The sequence below is a fragment of the Coenobita brevimanus genome, chromosome 25 (assembly GCF_032717465.1).
Source record: "Coenobita brevimanus isolate Jiangsu-jjx chromosome 25, ASM3271746v2, whole genome shotgun sequence".
Classification (NCBI taxonomy): domain Eukaryota; kingdom Metazoa; phylum Arthropoda; class Malacostraca; order Decapoda; family Coenobitidae; genus Coenobita; species Coenobita brevimanus.
In genome coordinates this window covers 5,076,278-5,096,047 of record NC_136978.1, presented here as the reverse complement: position 1 = coordinate 5,096,047, position 19,770 = coordinate 5,076,278, and the positions used below count along the sequence as shown (strand labels likewise).

The window sequence follows — 19,770 nt, the reverse complement described above, 5'->3', positions numbered from 1 at the left end:
TGGCACAAGAAAAGCATGTCACATGCAAAAATCAGCATAAGTCATGATCTGTGCATCACACACCAGCTTTAATGCCCACAGTGAATAATGATGCAATGAAAGATTGTGCTGGCACCAATGCCTGGACAGGCCAACTTACCCTTTGCCCCCGTTATGAAGGCTCTCCTGCAATCACAGATATATAGGGCAAAGACACACTGCACATTGTTCAGCCCCTTTACATTACCCTCCAACCTTCTTACACATTCACAGCACTAGTACCCCATTACGTAATAGCCCTCTGGTGTTCCACCATCACCATCTCAACTGATGGTTCACACTGGCACATAATGTGCCTCATCGCAATCACTATACTACAGATGATGCAGCACAGCAAACATTAGGTCCCAATATCAATATGGTGGAAATTTAACAACATGCCCATGCTACTGAAGACAAACATCAAGCTTCTGTTCACAGCATCAATCCTTGAACAGAGTACTCGAGTCCCCATTTTCAAATCCAAAGAAAAACAAAAGCATAAGAACCTCCTCTCCCTGTTGTATTACAGGAAGCATAAAGCTGCAAGCACTCTATGTACTGGATGGTTGGAGAACCATATCCTTATGCCAGTACAATGATGAGAAGTTGCCAGTCCCTATATTTGTTTTTAGAAAAAGTTTTAATCTCTTCAAGTTGAAGACAATGGAGAAACACTGTATTATCTTGTAATATAGCTGTTTCTATGTTGTCCATGTAACAATCAGAGTTATAAACTCTCAAAGACATACCAATTAGGCACAAGAGACACCAAATAATAACGACTGTGACTATGTATTTGCTTCATTCATGTACACAGCTTCTGCAGTGAGCCACGCAGCCTGGCTAGTGTGCCAACTGTACATACTAGTGCCACTCCCTTGCTTAAGAATCAGGAGAAAGTAATCATTTGCGGATTATGATAGTTACTGTATTTATAGCTAACAGTAACTACTAGTATGTGAAGATACACCCACAGTACAAGTGTCTGAGGGTACATCATGAAGAAGTCATTACCTTATGTAAAGTACATTAATAAATAAGCATCACTTTCACATAGTAGTTACTGATCATGCTTCAGGAATCAAAACTACCATTTACCTTCTTATGTCCCACACAACTAATGGTTACAATGACCATGGTCAAAACCCTTGAGACAAAACAGTAAATACTGTACATTTGGTAAACCCTTGAGTATAATGCATAAAATAATTCATAGCTAAATAGTAATGTTGTACAGTAAATATCTAAACTCCTGAAGAAGTGGAAATGTAGTACAGTACCAGGTATACTGAATGAGCAAGAGGCCACAGCAGTAATGGAAACAATAACAACAGAATGCCCCAAACCAGGCAATTCCTACTAAAGTTATCACATTATTTAATATTATCAAATGTTCAAATCACCATTTAAAAATACTATGTGAAACGATAATATTCAGAAATACACCACCTATGAAAGCATAGCATAAAAAACTAACAAACCATTAGTGAGCAAGAAAGTAATCTCATTCATCTGTGGCCAGAAGCTCACTTGAAAGAAAGCAAAAACTGGAAAGTTCCAGCAACAGCACCAAGGACTGGCTGGAACCTGTTGTGAACCTGTCCCCAGATAAACCATATGGTTCCTCAACTTCCACTCTAAGCACTTAATGAAAAACCAATTACAGTATCTCTGTTCCTAATAATAAATTTCCAATAATTTCAAAGTATTTACGTTTCAATGCAAAAAATGATGAATAGGCAATGGACATACAGTATACTACTAGTATAATATAAATACAAATTACCAATCAATCTGAACTAGTTGCTAGCAATTTTCCATCCTATATTACACAGCACATTACGATACCCTTGTACTATGCGAACCTTCATTTAACAAGCACACAAGCAAACAGACTATCCAATACCTACCTATATCTCTAGGCATAAAAAGAAAATTAGTGAACTAACACTGAAAGCTTTCAAAGAAAATCCACAATCATACTTACTGTACTAGATGTGTTATTTCTGTGAATCCTTCTCTAAGTTGTTATATTAATTACTGGTACCCTGATCACTCTTTGGTATACCTTATTATACTCAACTCTTGAACAGTTACTGGGTATCTTATGCAACCAATACAGATTTTTTTTTTCCCCAGTGGAGGAGATAAACATGTCTACTCATAATGCTACAATAAAAAATACACATCACTGTACCGACGTTTTTAGGAAAGTCTCCTGAAGTCAGTTTCCCTAAGTTCCCCTGGATCACGAGAGATCTTATGCATAAATCTGTAATGAAAAGATTTTTCAATATCAGCTAGTAGTAAATTCTAACTAATACTAAAAATAAAGCGCAGTTCTAAATAACATTTCAGAATATTAAACGTAAGAAGTCTGCCCAACCACCCAGTAATGTACATTACAGCATCCAACTACAGTATTTGGATAACTCCAATCTCGACAGTCTTGAAATGGAGTGTCTGGGGACAGATTCCAGCTCTTGATTTCAATTAACCTTTTCAAACCATTGATGTTTTTTTATATACTGTTTTTCCTGACACCATACAATGTTGTTCAGTGAAGGAAAGACCTCTTGTGCTGAAGGGATTTATAAACTCTGTATCTAATTACTCCAGTTCAAAAATTCTCTCCTATGGTGAACAAAACCATCTGTAGGTGGGTAGAATAAAATACAAAAGATATCACTGGACTCAATGGGTTGGTCTTCCACTTCCCTGGGAGGGGGGGGGGGGGATACCAAAATAATCCCAGGACCCAAGATGGTGTGCTGTTTATTGGTTTAGCTTAACTGTACTGAAATTCACATCCTGGTTCAAATGAAGTTCATACTTAAGTGACCAGAATAAATGAAGATATAAGTAAGAAAGATTATTAACTTAAAAAGCAACTCAAGAATGGTACACTGCTAAATATGAGACTGTAGAGCATGAATAATTTAAGCACAGAAGTCAGTTCTTGAACTCACAGTATCATACTGTAAACCAGAGCTGCAAAGGTAGAAACTGCTTACACTCTGGGGTCCTGTTAGTATGATGCTCTTACAAACACTTGGGTGTGGGCGGAATGTTTTAATTCTGGCTACAAATGAATTCACATGCATAGCCTAAGTTCAGAAGCTGTACCCAGTCAGGAAAGATACACTGTACTTTCAACAAGAAAAGAATTGGAGCTTAGGATAAAAAAGTCAAGGACAGGGAAAGGAACTATACAACAACAGTAATAACAGTAGAGACAAGACTAGGAGCTACAAGTATCAACCAGGATTAGTGGTATGGTTGGGATATACTTGGCCATAAATGGGTATTGGAAGGTACAGTTTCTAACTCATGCTTTTGCTCCATCTTTAGTAGATGGATGGGGGGAAATGGAACTACATGGAGAATATATAAAGCACTTTGGCTTCTGGGATTATTATCAAATGGCACACACAACTCTTACAGCAAGAAGTTCATGCAACGGCTCAGCTTCTATGCATTATTTCACTCAAGCAAGACTTCATTCTCATGCTCCTCATTACTTGCATGTCACTAAGAAATAACTGAACTTTATAAGACACGCGGCTGCATAAACGACAACCTTTCTTTACTTATCTGCTCTACAAAAGATTCTGTTACTTCATTTAACCCCTTCACACCAAGGATGTTTTTCATTTTACTCTTGCTACTACCTGATGGTTTCCTTTAGCTCTGAGGAGACCTTCCATGGTAAAAGTGTATAAGGTTGTCTCTAACCTTTTCATCATGACAGGTTTCTCCAGAGTTAATAAAATCAACTGGAGGCTGGAAAAATAAAACAGATATCCAAGTAGTGAAGGGGTTACTAACAGATCCCAGGGTACTATTTTGAGAACATTTCAATAGCCCCACTGAAAATCTGGCTTGCACCTCCACTATCTATCACACATTCTCTCACAGCCATAAACAAGTACATACTGTATTACTCAGTCAGCCAACACTTCGTCCATCTATATATAAATGGACCTAGGTTTATTTGTCAGTTTTGGAGCTACTTCAAACATGAGCCAACTTATTACTACAAATAAAGTCACTGGAAATGCTAGTAAATCTGTGGTAATTCTATTAGCCAATCCTGTACCAAATGAGTAAAAAAATAAAGAAGCAAACCAAGTTTGGCCTCCAACAAATTAAAGTAAAGCTAAAATATATCCTGCTAAGTATACAAACTCCATTCAAAGTAATCAAGCTTGGGAATATTGTGAACACAGCCTCTGAATAACATTTTCTAAATTAAAGTACTGTATCATCAAATATCTGCTCCAAATTAACAACACGTATCTGAATTATTAGCTTTCTGGCGTGTCCTTCTACCTTTGCAAAAAGCAGCTGAAATTCAACATTAACATTTTTCATATTACTGAGCACTCAAGTTACAGGTTACAGTAACATTTCCATTTAAATAAGGAATCACTTATCATACTGGCTAATTAACTCCCCCGAAAGTTATCAGGGGTGTGCAGTTTCTAACACAAATATACATTACACAAAAGATGCCTCAAACTGAACATCAGCTAAGAAATTATTTTATGTAATCATCAAAGCTTACATAAAAAAAAAAAAAAAAAAAAAATTATACCTGACTTCAAATGTTCCTAACTACCAAGACTACAGGCAAAGTCAGTTATCAAGAATTCATCCTTTGTAGTTGTTGATTTTTAAAAATCTGACTGAAACTACTTAATATCAGCTACAGGACAGGATGCATACTGTCTGCATTATCAAGTGCCAAGTATTATTACTTGTACATGGTGTATCAGGAAGTATGAGTACTTCAAATGCCCCATAAGAAATGGCTGTTGTGTGGGAGGAGAGAATCCCTTGTGGGTACACAAACTACAAACTGAATTTCCATGAAATTCATAATGGGCATATACGGTAAACCAAATGCGAAATAATTTATGTTCCTCCTATGAACATATTACTTTATCTGGATTCTGCAGTGAGTAAGGTATGATGATATCTCTCACTCTTCCGGCAGGCCCTCATCAGCTCTCATCCATGAACTGAAAAATTCACATTTGGTTAATGCAAGCTTTGAGTATGTGCTCCAAAATATCCATAAATCCTTAGAAAATTCATGAGGGAGTGAAACCACCTCTCTCCTCTGCCTGCCAGAACACTCCACTATGAATCTGGCACGAAAGGCAACTATCATATCCCAAATTTTGCATTTACCTCTGTAACTTCTGCGGGAAGAAAAACAAACTGCTGGTTAAGTAGCATCCCCTTTCTTTTGGAGGAGAATAAATGAGACAGTACAACCACAAATAATGTTTCAGGTGAGGACCTGAAAAGTAACAGCATGGTTTGACATAACCATGAAAGGTGGATGTGAAAGCAAAGAACAGTTCAATAATATACATCTTTACAAGGTGCCATCTACAGCTGGACAAGAAATTCAACACTAAAGTCACTGATACAAGTCAGACATTTATTCCAAAATATCCTAACTTCTTCTACACACATAACAGGGCCAGATCCAGCAGTGCAAATGATACAGAACTATAAAATAGAGGAAACTGGGAAATCAACTTTACAGGTAGCAATGGATGTTTGATGGACAATTCTTATTAATTTACTTTGGACATGACAGAAATACCAGGAAAACAGCTAATAAAAAAGTCTACATATAACAAGGATTTCCTGTGCTGGTATCAAGAGAAAAGTAAGTTGAAATGAAGGACATGAGAACTGCACATAAACATACCTCTGTAGGTTAGAAACGAGGGGCACCTGGGGTATTCTGGTTGAGCTGGGTGCGGACGGCAGCAGAGGCAGCATTTGCAGCTACATTCTGCACGTGTTCGTTCCTCATCACACCCTGTGAGAATTCAGCCTGGGCTTTGGCAAAACTAGCCCCAGTGCTACGGTAGATCCGGTGAACCTAAGATACAAAGGGAGATTGAAATAATGAACATTATGGAGAAAAAGAAAAAAAAAAAAAAAAAAGGGGAAAACTGCTATCAAGAACACTACGGGGGAGGTAAATACTTCTCTCGATAATGTTTTCCTGATTTATCCCCATTACCTCCAAACAATTTTATCAGCTTGGAAGGGAGGTTTTGAACTGGAGGGGTTAGATACAGCCTTCATTAACCACTTCACTACAAAAGGTCTCCCCCCAAAGACAAATGCAATTTTCTGCGGACAGCAAGAATAAACCAACGTGTCATCAATCAAAAGGGGTTGAAAGTATGGGAAATGTGAAATAGTATGCAATGACGGGAAAACCCTCTGAAAACGAGGATGTATGGGTGCTGGAAAAGGAAAAGTATGGTACAGATGTTTGCAAAGAAGCTGAGGATATGAAATAAAAAAAGGAAAGCTTACAATGAAAAGAATTGGATTGAACACAGATGTCAATGTGGATATATAACCATATGGGTTTCTACTCTTGCAGTTGGTAGGCAGTCATTATGAGGAGAACCTGGGTAACAGAAAGCTCATTCAGATGAAGCCACCATACCCAATCATTAAGGTATTACTGTATTAGGTATGTGCAGTTCAGAACTAGTAGTTAAACAGGTGATGTTCTATTCCTGTTCCGTTACCTCTTATGCTGCCATGGATGCACTTGTGTGAATTCATTAAGATAATAGGATAAATCTGAATTGTTTATGCAAGTATAAAAAATAAGAGCATTACAAATGACTTTGGCAATTTTCACCCACTTGATATACAGAATTTCTCACCAGCACAAAACTCTCTTAAGGTAGCCTGGGTAAAATAAAGATGTGACCGTACACACTAAATGTGTTAAGGCCCTGCCAACTAACTTGTGTTACCCAGTAAGGTTCAAAATGTCACGTGCAATGATTTTAATTGGAAAAATAACAATGTTATGACTGTTGGCACATTACTGCAACAATGATAATAAGTTTCATGGGCATATTCTCATTTTTCTAAACTGAAAAACATGTGACAATATGGGCAATTTACAGTATAATGGAACAAGAATAGTGAATGAAGAATACACCTATATTAAATATTAAAAACTGAGACAGTGCACTGTATTGTTAATATCAGTAATACACCATATATGCCAACTAGGAAAAGCTTTGGCTGATTTAATATCATGATATCCACACCACTGCTTGCTGATATATCTTACGTATTATGTGCACTATCACCGAAGCTCTTAAAATGCTTTCATTTAAGCACTTAGAAAGTCAAATGGCATAACATCTCAGCATCTTATGCAAACTTCTTGTACCATTATTCCCTATTACCTGCTACTACATATATGTAAAGTGGTATCTGTGTAAATACATGCACTGCGCAGTTATAGCAGTTAGTCAGAATTTGCCTGTACTGTACAGTATTAATAAAAGTTTATAACTATATATATACAGTAGGTTCTCAACATTTTTGCCAATCTGAAACAGATTTGTGCACAAGACTAATTCATACAGACAACAGGCAATTCAGTTTCCGGCCTCTCAGCTACAGCCAATATTTTTACCCCAGTAGTCCCAATAATTTTCTCTGATATAAAAGACATATCGTTTTCGTTTTTGAAGACTCCAACATGCTTGCATGCGTCGGCTTTGGTCACCTAATGGCAGCTCTCCATGCTGCTTGATCTCTGGCAGCTTTCCTATTTAGCCCCTTAACCTTGAGGTCACGCTCAATGACCTTGTCCCAGATCTTTTTCAGTCTACCTCTCATTACCCTAACCCCAACATTAACACTTCTCACATTCAGCACACAATTTTCATCCCCTATCCTCTCCACATGCCCGAACCATCTCAATCTACCTCTCCTCATCACAACACCAATACGCTCCAGTCCCATCCTACCTCTCAGCTCTTCCATCATAAACCTAGCCCCTGCAGGCCCTGCACTCAAGGATGCACTGCACATCCACCTAATCAATGCCATTTCTGTATGTCTGAGCCCGAGAATATCCTCTTCCTTTACTGCCCAGGTCTCGCTATCACTCACAACACATGCCGCATACAAAGATCCCTTAGCACGGAGCAAGAGCCCTCTCAATGTCAGGAGAGGCAACAGCTTCCTAAAATTCTTCCAACCACTCCTAACTCTAGCCACAGACCTGGCTCCTGCTCCACCTCCAGCACATACAGTGTCTCCCAAATAACAAAACTTCCATACACTCAAGAGACTCACCAGAAAGTTCAATCCTTTCACACCTGGAAATATCCACATGCTCTCTCTGACACACTGCACACATGAAATCAGCATTATCTTGCAGTCTACCTTTAATACCACTACATCTCTTATGCACCCACTTATCACAAACACTGCACAAGATGGAATTACCTCCCATGCCCTTGTGACAAATCACACATGGCCACTCTCCCTCTTCTTTGACAGTACCACCCCCAGCCGTAGATATCATTACTTTTGTTTTATCTGCATTTACCCTTAAGCCCTTGTGCTCCATACCATCTCTCCACTTCCTATATCTTTCCTCTGCCTCCCTTTCATTGTCTGCAACCAACACCCAATCATCAGCATACAACATCTCCCACTGGAGTCCACTTCTGAAGTCATGTGAGAGGGCTTCAAGTACCATGATAAACAACAAGGGGCTCAAGACTGACCCCTGATGCATACCAACAATCATGGAAAACTCATCACTCAAATCTCCATTCACCCTTATCTGGTTGTGAGCACCCACTTACATGGCCACAACAACCCTAACCAGCCACTCCTCGATCCCATATAAGACATATAACTGAAAAATCATACTGTATACTCCTCAAACACTATCTACAAGTGATGCATGCACACTTCAGCATGAATACACACAAATCTATGCTGCACTCACTCTCTACATGCACCCTGTGTTCTCGAAATTATGCACACTAAAGCACAAAACTACAAACACAACTCATGCTATACTTTATCTATCTATCTATCTATTGCCAGACGCCTCAATCCCGTTCGGGGTGGCCACAAACAAATCACCTCCACGTCGCCCTGTCCCTCGCCATTTCACTGCCCTGCTCCCAACTCACACACCCCTCTCTCATATACCTCTCCACCCCATCCCTCCATCTCACCCTCGGCCTTCCCCACCCTCTCCTCCCCTCCACCTCACTCGCATACACTCTCTTCGTCAGTCTTTCACCCTCCATCCTCTCCACATGGCCAAACCACCTCAGTGTATTCCTCCTAACACTTTCTATCACATCCACATCCACAACACAACGCTCCTTTATATCCTCATTTGTCAGCCTGTCTCTCCATGTGACTCCACAGGTTCCTCTTAAATAACTCATTTCCATTGCTCTCACTCTTGCCTTGTGTCCTTCCAACAAAATCCAAGCTTCACTTCCATACGTTAGAGTTGGTATCACAATACTGTCATGTAGTAACTTTTTCACTTCCATGCTCACTTCCCTGTTTCTTATCACTGCTTTCAAGGAACCAGCAAACCTTTCTTGCCCACTGTACCCTTTCAAGCACTTCTCCCTCCAAACCTCCATCCTCACTCATCACACTACCCAAGTACTTAAACATACTCACATTTTCCAATTCCTCACCATCCAACCTCGCTGTATATTCACTGAATTCACCTCTCTCAAAGACCATCACTTTACTCTTCCCTACATTCACCTTTAGATTCCGTTTCTTACATACTCTCCCAAACTCATCCACCAAGCTTTGCAGCTCCCCTTCGTCTTCACTCAACAGTACAGGATCATCTGCAAACAACAGTACAGGGAGTTTCCAAACACTACCCTCTCTCATCAGGGCCACTCCAACATCCACTACCCTACCTTGTACCTCTTTTATTACCCCATCTATATACAGATTGAACAACCATGGAGACATGACACATCCCTGTTTCAACCCAACCTTCAAAGAGAAAAATTCACTCAGTTCACCACCCACACGCACTGCAGCCTTAGCATCAACATACATACTCTTCACAGCATTCAACAACTTCCCATCTACTCCATATATTCTTAATACTTTCCACAATCCTTGTCTATCCACCCTGTCATATGCTTTCTCCAAATCCATGACAGCTGCATACAACTTCTTTCCCTTCTCTAGAAACTTTTCCACTAAAGATCTAAGAATGAATATCTGATCTACACAACCTCTTCCCTTCCTAAAGCCTCCCTGTTCTTCTCCAACTAATTCCTCTGTTCTTTCTCTAACTCTGTCAATAAGTCTCCTACCATACACTTTTCCTCTTATACTAAGAAGTCAAATGCCCCTACGATTACCATACACTTCTTTTTCCCCTTTTCCTTTGTACAAGGGAATAATTATACCTGACTTCCAATCCTCCGGGACTCTACCTTCCTCCCAGGCCAATCTGCACATCTTCCACATCCATTCAACTACTATCTCTCCCCCATGCTTCAGCATTTCACCACACACTCCATCAATTCCAGGGCCTTTCCCCAATTTAACTTTCTTCATTGCTTCCACAAATCCTATCCTACTGATTTCATCCTGTCTTCTCACCTCCCTCCTTCTCCCAGCCATTCCCCAGCCACTTATACTTACTTCCATCCTCTATGTTCAACAATTTCTTACAGTGTTCTCTTCATCTGCTCACTTTTTCTTCCTTCTCCACTAGTAATCTACCATTTTTATCTTTCACTACCCTGCTAACTTCACTTCCACCCTGTCTTACTCTTTTCACCTCTTTCCAGAACATTTTCTTACAGTCCCTCCACTTTACACTCAAAATCCTTCCAAATTCCTCATCCACTCTCTTCTTCCTCTCTCTTACTAATCTTCTCACCTCTCTCTTCCTTTCTACATATAACTCTCTCTTCCACCTCTCAACTTCTTCCATGCCCCTATTTCTCATCCATTCATTGTATGCTTTCTTCTTTTGTGCCACAGCCTGTCTCACCTCTTCATTCCACCACACTGTTCCTTGCACCCCCTCCCCACCGTCTTCTCTCACACTCCTCAAAAACTGTATGCAAATTTCAGCACACAAATGCATGTGCATTAACACACACACACACACACACACACACACACACACACACACACACAACCTCTCCTCTCCTCAGACACTATGAACACTTTATATACTACTAGAGAAATGACTAACGCCCACATAACCCACCCATACACAATGATATTCATCATACATTCTCTGCTAAGCACTTTGTATTCTACAAATCACTCACAAATGAGGTTATCATACAAATGTTTAATGATAATATGCACAAATCTTTTATCATGTCTGTGAGTGAACACTTTCTCACCCACTCCACCATTAATTTTCTTCTGCTAGTATTCATAATAATGTTCACAGTGGAACTTCTGATAGTACCATCAGTCATGTTATCTCTAAATGCAGCATTAACATATGTTGAGACCAAACTGTACATATGAATATATTACCAAGGAAACAATTAATGGTTTTCAGTTTCTATTAAACACATACCTGCACACAACATGGTATGATTGTTTTTTTCCATAATACTTACAAAATTGTGTTCCTCAAAATTTAAGCAAGAAAGCAGAGAAGCACACACAAAGAAATAATAAATGCATTAAAAGCCTACAGTACTCAAAACACACACACGCACAGCATTTGCAGTACATTGAGGCAGGCAGTAAATGTGTGGTAAACACTCCCAACACTAGGCAGCAGTCGTATCACAGCACAGCTTGTCCACCTTAACTTGGCAGAGATTTGGGGCTTATTAAATCTTACCTTTTGTACATTTATGACATAACTGGTGATACTACAGCTTTACATCTTTTCCATAACTATTTTCATGTCTAATGATATACTCTTCAGCCACAGTTCTTCGCTCAAGATGAGATGGCAATCGTAGGCCAAGTTAAAGTGGATGCAGTACTGTGCAGTAAAGCAACAGTGAAACGGTGCATGTTTCAGAGGTGACAAAATGATGAGATTTACCATGGAACAGGTTGCGCAAGGCTAGGAGTTTTGAGGTAAAAGCAGGTAAATGAAGGCGAAGTCGAGTGAGGGAACTTTGCTAAGATGAATGAAGACTGGTACAATGTGAATAAGTAATTTACAATAATCCCTCTGTGGCAGTCAATAAAACTCCTACCATTACCAATGCCTACACATCATGATATAACCAGACACAACCAATACCAACCTATTATGGCCTCAAACATTTCAGCTAACTTCAGCATGTCATTCTTACTGCCACTGGACACCTTTATTCAGCTTAAGGAAAACTCTGCCCTAATCTACTTGTATTAGACTGCATAGATGTACTGAAATATCTCTGGATGTATGATGAGGTACACTTCAATTTATCAACACTTTTTTTTTTTAAGTATGCCCGAGTAAGTTATTGCTGTGACTGTTCATTGCGTATCATGACTACTTGGTAATGAACATCTGCAATGTCCATAAATTCATTAAAGCAAATATATTGTGAAAAATGTGTTAAGCAAATACATGGTGCCTGCTGAATTGCTGTACAATCTCTCTACCAGTGTTGGTAATTCCACAATTCTCTCTCAATCTACTTAAATATGCACACACATGAAAAACCATAATTTATATAATTCTAATATATAACCGTACAAATAGTGCTTTTCACTCATAACTTAAATCTCACAACATTTTTACTTAACTCTGAATGTTACGCAAATACCAGTAATATGTAGGTACTGTTATAATTATTCATTTTCCCTGTACATATCCTATCTATGTAGAGTACTTGTAGAGTTATCCTCAATTATCCGGACGGCCACTATCCAGACCATCTATTATCCAGATGCTGTGACCTGGCTGTTCAAAACCATTATTCATACATTTTTCCATTTTATCCAGACAAAATGCTTGCATCAGGGTGGAAATTATAGCCGTGCGAGCATTTTTCTTTTTTCGTTTTTAGGGCTGTAGTGATTGCCTGCCTGTGGTTGATGGGTCTGGTTGACCATAATTATTGCTTGGATGTGGTTTATAGTCTACTTGACCAGACAGAATAGTGTAAACCACCAGGAATAAGTGTTGTACAATGTACTGTGGTGGCCTCTTACAACGGCTTTCAAAGTTAGGGATGTACAAAGGGGGGCAGGGGAGAAGTCCACTATCTGGATGTGCCTTTGGCTCTATTATATTGGATAATCAAGGGATTACTGTATACATTAAAAAGGGGGGAGGGGAAGGGGGAAAATAACGAACTTTTCTAAATGGCAGTAACACTCTCTCATCACTTCAGTGTGATGATGTCTTATACATTTTTCCTTCCACTGGTAGATTGTTTTATTCAACTCTGGTAGCAACTTCCACACATATAGTATTAACAACTTCATTATGATGAGGTATTTTTAAATATGATTCTTGCCACTTTCAGATGATTGTATCCATCTTGGGAGAGAGTTTTCAAACCAGAAAATTAGATACAGCCTTCACTACCTCATAAAGTCTGAGAAATAGTCACTCCATCCAGTGTAAAGAATATAAGGGAGTGGGGCCTTTATGGGTGAGATGTGATGCTGACACTTGCCATACAGTGGGTAAGAGACTGAGTTTCCTGTTCAAATAATACTTGCTGTTTTGCTTGCCCCATGTTTGGGTGGGGGGGTGGGAGGGAGGTGAAGAGAAAGAGAGAGAGAGAGGATGAGGAGGAGACTTCAACTCTAACCACCTGTACTTCCTTAAATATATCAACGCTGTTCTATTACTTGTCAGTTCCTTTGCTTCTTCCACACCCACACCTTGTTTTCTCACACATTCACTTATTATATCAAGCCATTCTTCCTCTTGACCTTCCATGTCTCCTGGACCAGCAGGTTTACAGACATTCACACTTTACTCAGTGCTAATTAATCTTGCTCAATCTAATGTAAAGCTGTCCACATGTCTCTATACAGATCCATTTCCAATGTTCTCACATCTGAATTTTCATTCATATTGTAAAAAGTATCCCAAATATATAATATTTATTGCTTAGCCATGGATTACCTAAATTTGAACGTTACTGAAAAATATGTGTTTATTGTACCATCTCCAAATGAAATGGATGTACAATAATGAACATGATTACTAAAAAAGGGGAATGCCAAATATACCTGCAACACATTGTATTTACAGGTGAAACAAACATAAAAAACAATAATTAAAGAAACTAAGAAAAAAGTCCAATGTAAGGTAACTAAATTACAGAGATGTTGAGATCATTCTACCTCCAACAAAGCATGCTTCAACTGGATTTGATACATACTGCAACTAATAATGATTAATATACCTATCCTGATAATACACAAAAGCAGCAAAGAATACAGTATCCTCTGTACCATCACCTTCCTAACCCAAGTTCATGTAGGGTAAGTTCTACAATAAGGCTCTCTGATATGATGGGACCACATATTCAGATGTGGAAAAATCCAAGAACTTTGAACATTAAGTCAGGGTTGCACAAAATTCAATGAGCCTTGGTTAGGACGTAAGAATGGTCCTCCTTGGGCAATGGTCAAATCAACCCTTCAGTCTGCCTACTCTTAGCTACTAACTGAGCTGAAAGAGGCTAGGAACTTTTATCAGATTAAACACACTACACCTCTTTCTTTCTCTCACCCCATTGATGTATGTTATCCTTACTGACCTTTCTTCTTCCTCTTTAGCACTTCCTCTCCCTCCACTCCAATCCTTTTTGTTCCACCCTGCAACATGCAGGTGCTGATGAGGAGCCTGCACACATGGTGGTACTGTGGACTCTTTAAGAGGAGCACCTGCAGTGTCCAACTAGCAGCCAAACCTCCACATATTTCTTTGCATCTCGCCATAGGAAGGATCCCTAATCTGACCCCGGTGAGGTGCTGTCTGCCATATGAGGGCACCAGATCCTTGCACAGCGATGTGCTGTACTACACCAGTAGGGGAGTCCCACAGAAGCAGTTGCTTACCTGTGGTTGACAGATCTGCTCTGCCAGACAGACCAGGGTAAAGCAACAACAACAACATGGTGGAAATATGTAGCTATATTTCCTTCTTCCTTGCTGCTCAGGGTATAGTTCTGGAAACCATAATCTTGAAACACTGAACTACAGGAAACTGCCTATTCAGTTTACAGAGACAAGTGCCCTACATAGCATGAGTGTGTATGTACATGGGTGATTCAATAATACCATCCATCCATCATCTAAACCTGTGTTGCCCCATGAGGATCGTGGGAGCCCGGGGGTAGGCAAGTTGGTCCTGACACTTTAGTTGAGAGTGACCAGCCTCACTCATCCCTGAGTGGCATTACATGAGCAATGAACTCCAACCACCCCTTGGATATGAACCGACACATGCTCAATCCAGTTGGAGCGCCTTAATTACCCACTAAACTACCAGGCACCATAGTCTGGTTATATGGTTACCACCCATTGTAGTACGTGTAAATGGTTTCTTGATGTACAGGAAACCATTTGGCTTGTCACTCAGTGCAGAGTCACCCACAGACAGAAGAATGAGGAAAGAATGAAGGACAGAACAACATTAGAAGAAAGATGGAAAGAACGAAGGAAGAGAGGAAAGGGTAGCCACCTGAGGGCAGCACTACATCAAGTGAGTGGATGGCGAGCGCCCCCACCTACCACCGATTCACTAATACTCTAATTTTAAAAAAAATAATAACTAAATAAAATAAAAAACAAAATTAATATTATGAGCAAGAGAAATATACACAGGTATTCAAATGACTTTGTTTAATAATGCAAAATAGAACTTGTTCCAGTTCTACAGTACAGTTTGTATTTAAAAATGCCAGTCCTCTGAAACTTGAGTACTGAAAATTCAAATATGGTGAGATAAATTTAAAACATACCAGTACATACATATTCTGACTAATAATAAAATAAATGAAGCCTATGAGAGTGTATGATGGGAGTGAGGTGACCTTACCTAAACATGTCAAAAAAAAAACAAAAAAAAAAAAAAAAAAAAAAGGGAAATATATATACTGTATATATATATATATATATATATATACATACATAAAATAAGCCAGCTATGATACTCCTATGACAGCAAGCTAAGGGTGTACGGGGTGGAGCTTACCCAGATAAGAGCGTAGGCCATTGCCAGAGCAATGGCAGTGGCACAGCAGGCTAAGAGCGCCAAGAACACACCCAGCCCGATCTCTCCCTTGTTGAACGCTTTACCCATCATCACCCAGCCACTGACAGCAACAACAGGGATGTTTAGTGCAAATGTGGAAGAAGAAAAGAAGGAAAAATGGTGACAATAACAAAGGATGAACAAGAAGGCAAGACACTGGACAATACTGGATAAAGAGACTAAAACGATTAGAAAAGAAAAAGAAAGTACCATAATGTGAGCAATGGAGGAGTACATGAATAAGGTGGGGTGTGTTAGCAAACAAAGAATGGAAAGTACAGTAATACCTCAATTTAACATACCCTGATACCGGATTTAACAGACACTACGAAGCCACTGAACTTGCATCGGCTATAACGAATAATGTCCATTAAATGGGTTACAATGGGTTGCAATACAAGTGTTTCATGAAAAAATGCAATGATAAAGATGTGAAATAAACTGCAAAGGGTCAAAATCATGGACCAAGTTAGTGTAAAATGGGTATAGTTTTCATTTTTAGTACTAGAATATGCTATTGTACTCATTCAAATGTGCTGGAAATCCCACCTGAGGGGAAGACTATCGGATATAACAGATTTTCAGCTATATTGGATCAGGATTCCCCCCAATAAATCTCTTGATGAGGTTTTACTACAGAGGGAGAGGAAGGCAAGAACCTGACAATACAGGCAAGAGGGAAAGATGGCTTCAAGTGGGAATGATGACTCTTAAGAAATGAGAAAGAAGGTAATAAATGGAAGTGAAAAAAGAGAAACAACTGAATATAGGAGGAAACGGTAAGGTAAAAGAAAACATCAGGCAACAATCACAGGACTAAAAATAATAAGAGGAAAAGTATGTTACATGACTGGAGAACTGAACAGTGTTGGTTAGGAAGTTTGACTGGCTTTAAAGCAGTCACTAAAAGATAGTGCTTCTGCACTATGGATATGATATCTGAACAATGAGTAAAACTTTCAAAGATCTGATCAAATGAAATGAGCAGGTACAGTATGTAACAGGGTGCACTGTGGTGGACAAAGGAAGAAAAAAGTGATACAGATGAGTGAACATAATTATGCAAGAGAAAAAAGTGATACAGATGAGTGAACATAATTATGCAAGAGAAATTAATGTGTTTGTAAATGAGATGGGACTGTTATACTTTGGTCCCTAGATCAAGTCAATATGAACCTGACAAACTAAAGAAATCGAACTACAGTACTTCAACCACACATTACCGAAGATTTTCTGTCAAGAGATTTTCACTGCTGCGTGAGTGGAGTTCATAAGCTGAATGCATATGTTGCATTAATGGTAGCACTGCAATGAGGGGAAAACTGATCTGTTGTCAAACTGTACCTGGTGTTATTAACAAAGTACAGCGAGCCCTCACATAAAACACAAATGTTGTCCCCAGAAGGTCCCGCTTTATGAGATTTTCGCGTTATGGAGCCATATGTTTACATGTTAAAAGATTTCATGGTACGCAAGCCAGCCCCAAGTTCACCCTTTGGGGCAATTTTCAGGAATTTTTCCCAAGAAATTTACCTACCTAATAATGACTTCACTACATACAAATACTGGAGGATTCCTCAAGTTGAACTGAAGAGGTTGTGGGCTTCCTGAGGGGAGGGGGAGTGGGATTCCGAGGCAGGGCAGGACTCTTACTAGTCCCCAGGTGGCAAAAACAATATAAATAAAAAAAAGAGCAAAGGCAACACACAGCAAGTGTGGGGAGAGGGTAGGTTTAAGTGGGGGGGGAATGCTCAGTGGACTGTGACGACACCCAGCACAGATACGTGACAGCCATACGTCACTGGCTGATGAAACCCGTGCTATAACTATCGCTGCCCATGTTATGTCTATTCCCACCATGTTAAGACCAATTTTTTCACACAATGACTACTTAAACCATAATTTGTGGCCTCAGGCCATGTAATCCCTATCGTCGCACCATAGTACGGTTTTTGAAAAAATGGGCAGTTGTTTTAAGCCACATTATATGTCATTTTCACATTTTGACCATTTCCTGGCCTCAAAAATTGTCTTCCATGTTATAAGAGGTTCGCGCACTCAAATCGTGCATTAAATGAGAGCTGACTGTACTTAAAATGATCTCATATCTCTTAAGAATGGGCATGTTCTGGGGGAACATTCTTGAAGGGTTCTGTTGGAAAAAATATTTTGGAAAGGAAAATAAAAAATCTATACAGCCGTTTATCATACCTTTGTTGTGAGAGACAATGTAGCATACACAGGTAGTTGTATTGACAGGATGTTGTACTGAGTAAGCAATGAACTGCGTGCCTAGCACGCTTATGAGCTCCTTCATTTTAAGGACTCTTTCTTCTTGGTGAAGGTAATCTTTATTCGCAGTCTCGTACATCATTTATTATTCTCAACGTCTCCTCTTGTGTTTTTTAAAGTTTTCATATAAGTGGCTAATGTGGCAGTGTTTATTTTGTGTAGATGAACTATTCCTATGCAATTTTCTGTGATTATTGTGGTGTTGTAGAAATTTTCAATGCTAACCTTACAAGTGGCCACTGCATTATTGTTGTGTGTGCTGAGAAAGCCACTGGGGTATCTGAGTCAAGGAATTCTGGGATAGTTATCCAAGTGAAATGGTTGATTAATGGACTGACAGTGGGTGCAAGATGTACATCTGTTTGGGGTGAAGTGTGTGGTTTGGCTAACGCAGCTAGTGAATCAATCATTGTATTCTGCATGTCACTGCTCAATTAAGAAAGATAATACGCGATGCTAGATGAGAGAGACCTCCAGTTAAGTAGTGGAGAGTATAAAGTTGTGAAATTCACAGGTGAACAAGTAGGTAAAGAAGTATAGTACAGTGACTGAAAGTGATGTCAAATTAAAGATCACCTATGGATTATGTAATGGCCATCCTCCTGTGAGAGTTCAATCAAGGTACATGGTACCAGTGAGATACACAGATTGACAGATAGCCATTTAATCAAAGTATGAAAGGATAAGAGATGTGAAGTTTGCGAAGAAGAGAAGTACAAATGGATGAAGAGACAAATTGGTTGACTGAACAAGGAAAATGGTCTTGGCAATGAAACGGTGTAATTGCCACTGGAAACATGGAGGGAAGAGTAATGAACCTAATATCCATCATTTTTCAACAGCTGATGTAATGGAAATTTGTGCTGATGTGTGCATGAGAGGGAGATACAAGAATAACAAAAGAGCTGCATGAAAAAAAAAAAGGGGGGGAGAGGGGGGGAGGAAAGGACAAGGAATGGAAATAATCTGGGGGAGTGAAAAGCTTAAAAAAAAAAAAAAAAAAAAAGTAAACTTTGTAATAAATGAAAACAGAAGGTATGGAGAATCCTACTAACACCATAACTCACAGAAGACACAGGGGAGGGAAAAAAGGCAAGCAAAATACAAGGAAAGAATAGTATAACGTACATGTAAAAAAAAGTAAAATACAAAAAAATAAAAATACAGATGTAAGACATATAAAACAAAAGGGTAAGAAAAAAATAAGAAAGCATAACAAGAACATGGGCAAAAACATACAAAAAAGGAACAGTAAAATGAGAGAGAGAGAGAGAGAGAGAGTGTGTGTGTGTGTGTGTGTGTGTGTGTAAGGGGAGAAAATATAAAGAAATACAAAATATGAAAGGTACACTACACAAGGTTGAGGAGGATGAGACAAAAATGACAAAACA

At 39.2% G+C, this 19,770-nt stretch overlaps 1 protein-coding gene across 6 annotated transcripts in view; it reads right to left on the bottom strand.

Annotated features, from left to right (window-relative positions):
* Positions 1-797: 797 nt before the first annotated feature.
* Positions 798-19,770, bottom strand: part of Scamp (secretory carrier membrane protein) — a 56,475-nt gene continuing 37,502 nt past the window's right edge. For 3 of the 6 annotated variants that reach the window (XM_080267892.1, XM_080267894.1, XM_080267896.1), the window contains 2 exons: positions 5,750-5,926; positions 798-5,045 (listed from right to left, as the gene is read on the bottom strand). In XM_080267892.1, coding sequence (XP_080124018.1) covers positions 5,759-5,926 — 168 coding nt within the window. In that variant the 3' untranslated portion in view covers positions 798-5,045; positions 5,750-5,758. Of the gene's footprint in view, positions 5,046-5,749; positions 5,927-16,027; positions 16,149-19,770 lie in introns of all 6 variants that reach the window. The other 3 variants (XR_013896258.1, XM_080267895.1, XM_080267893.1) reach the window with 3 other exon arrangements.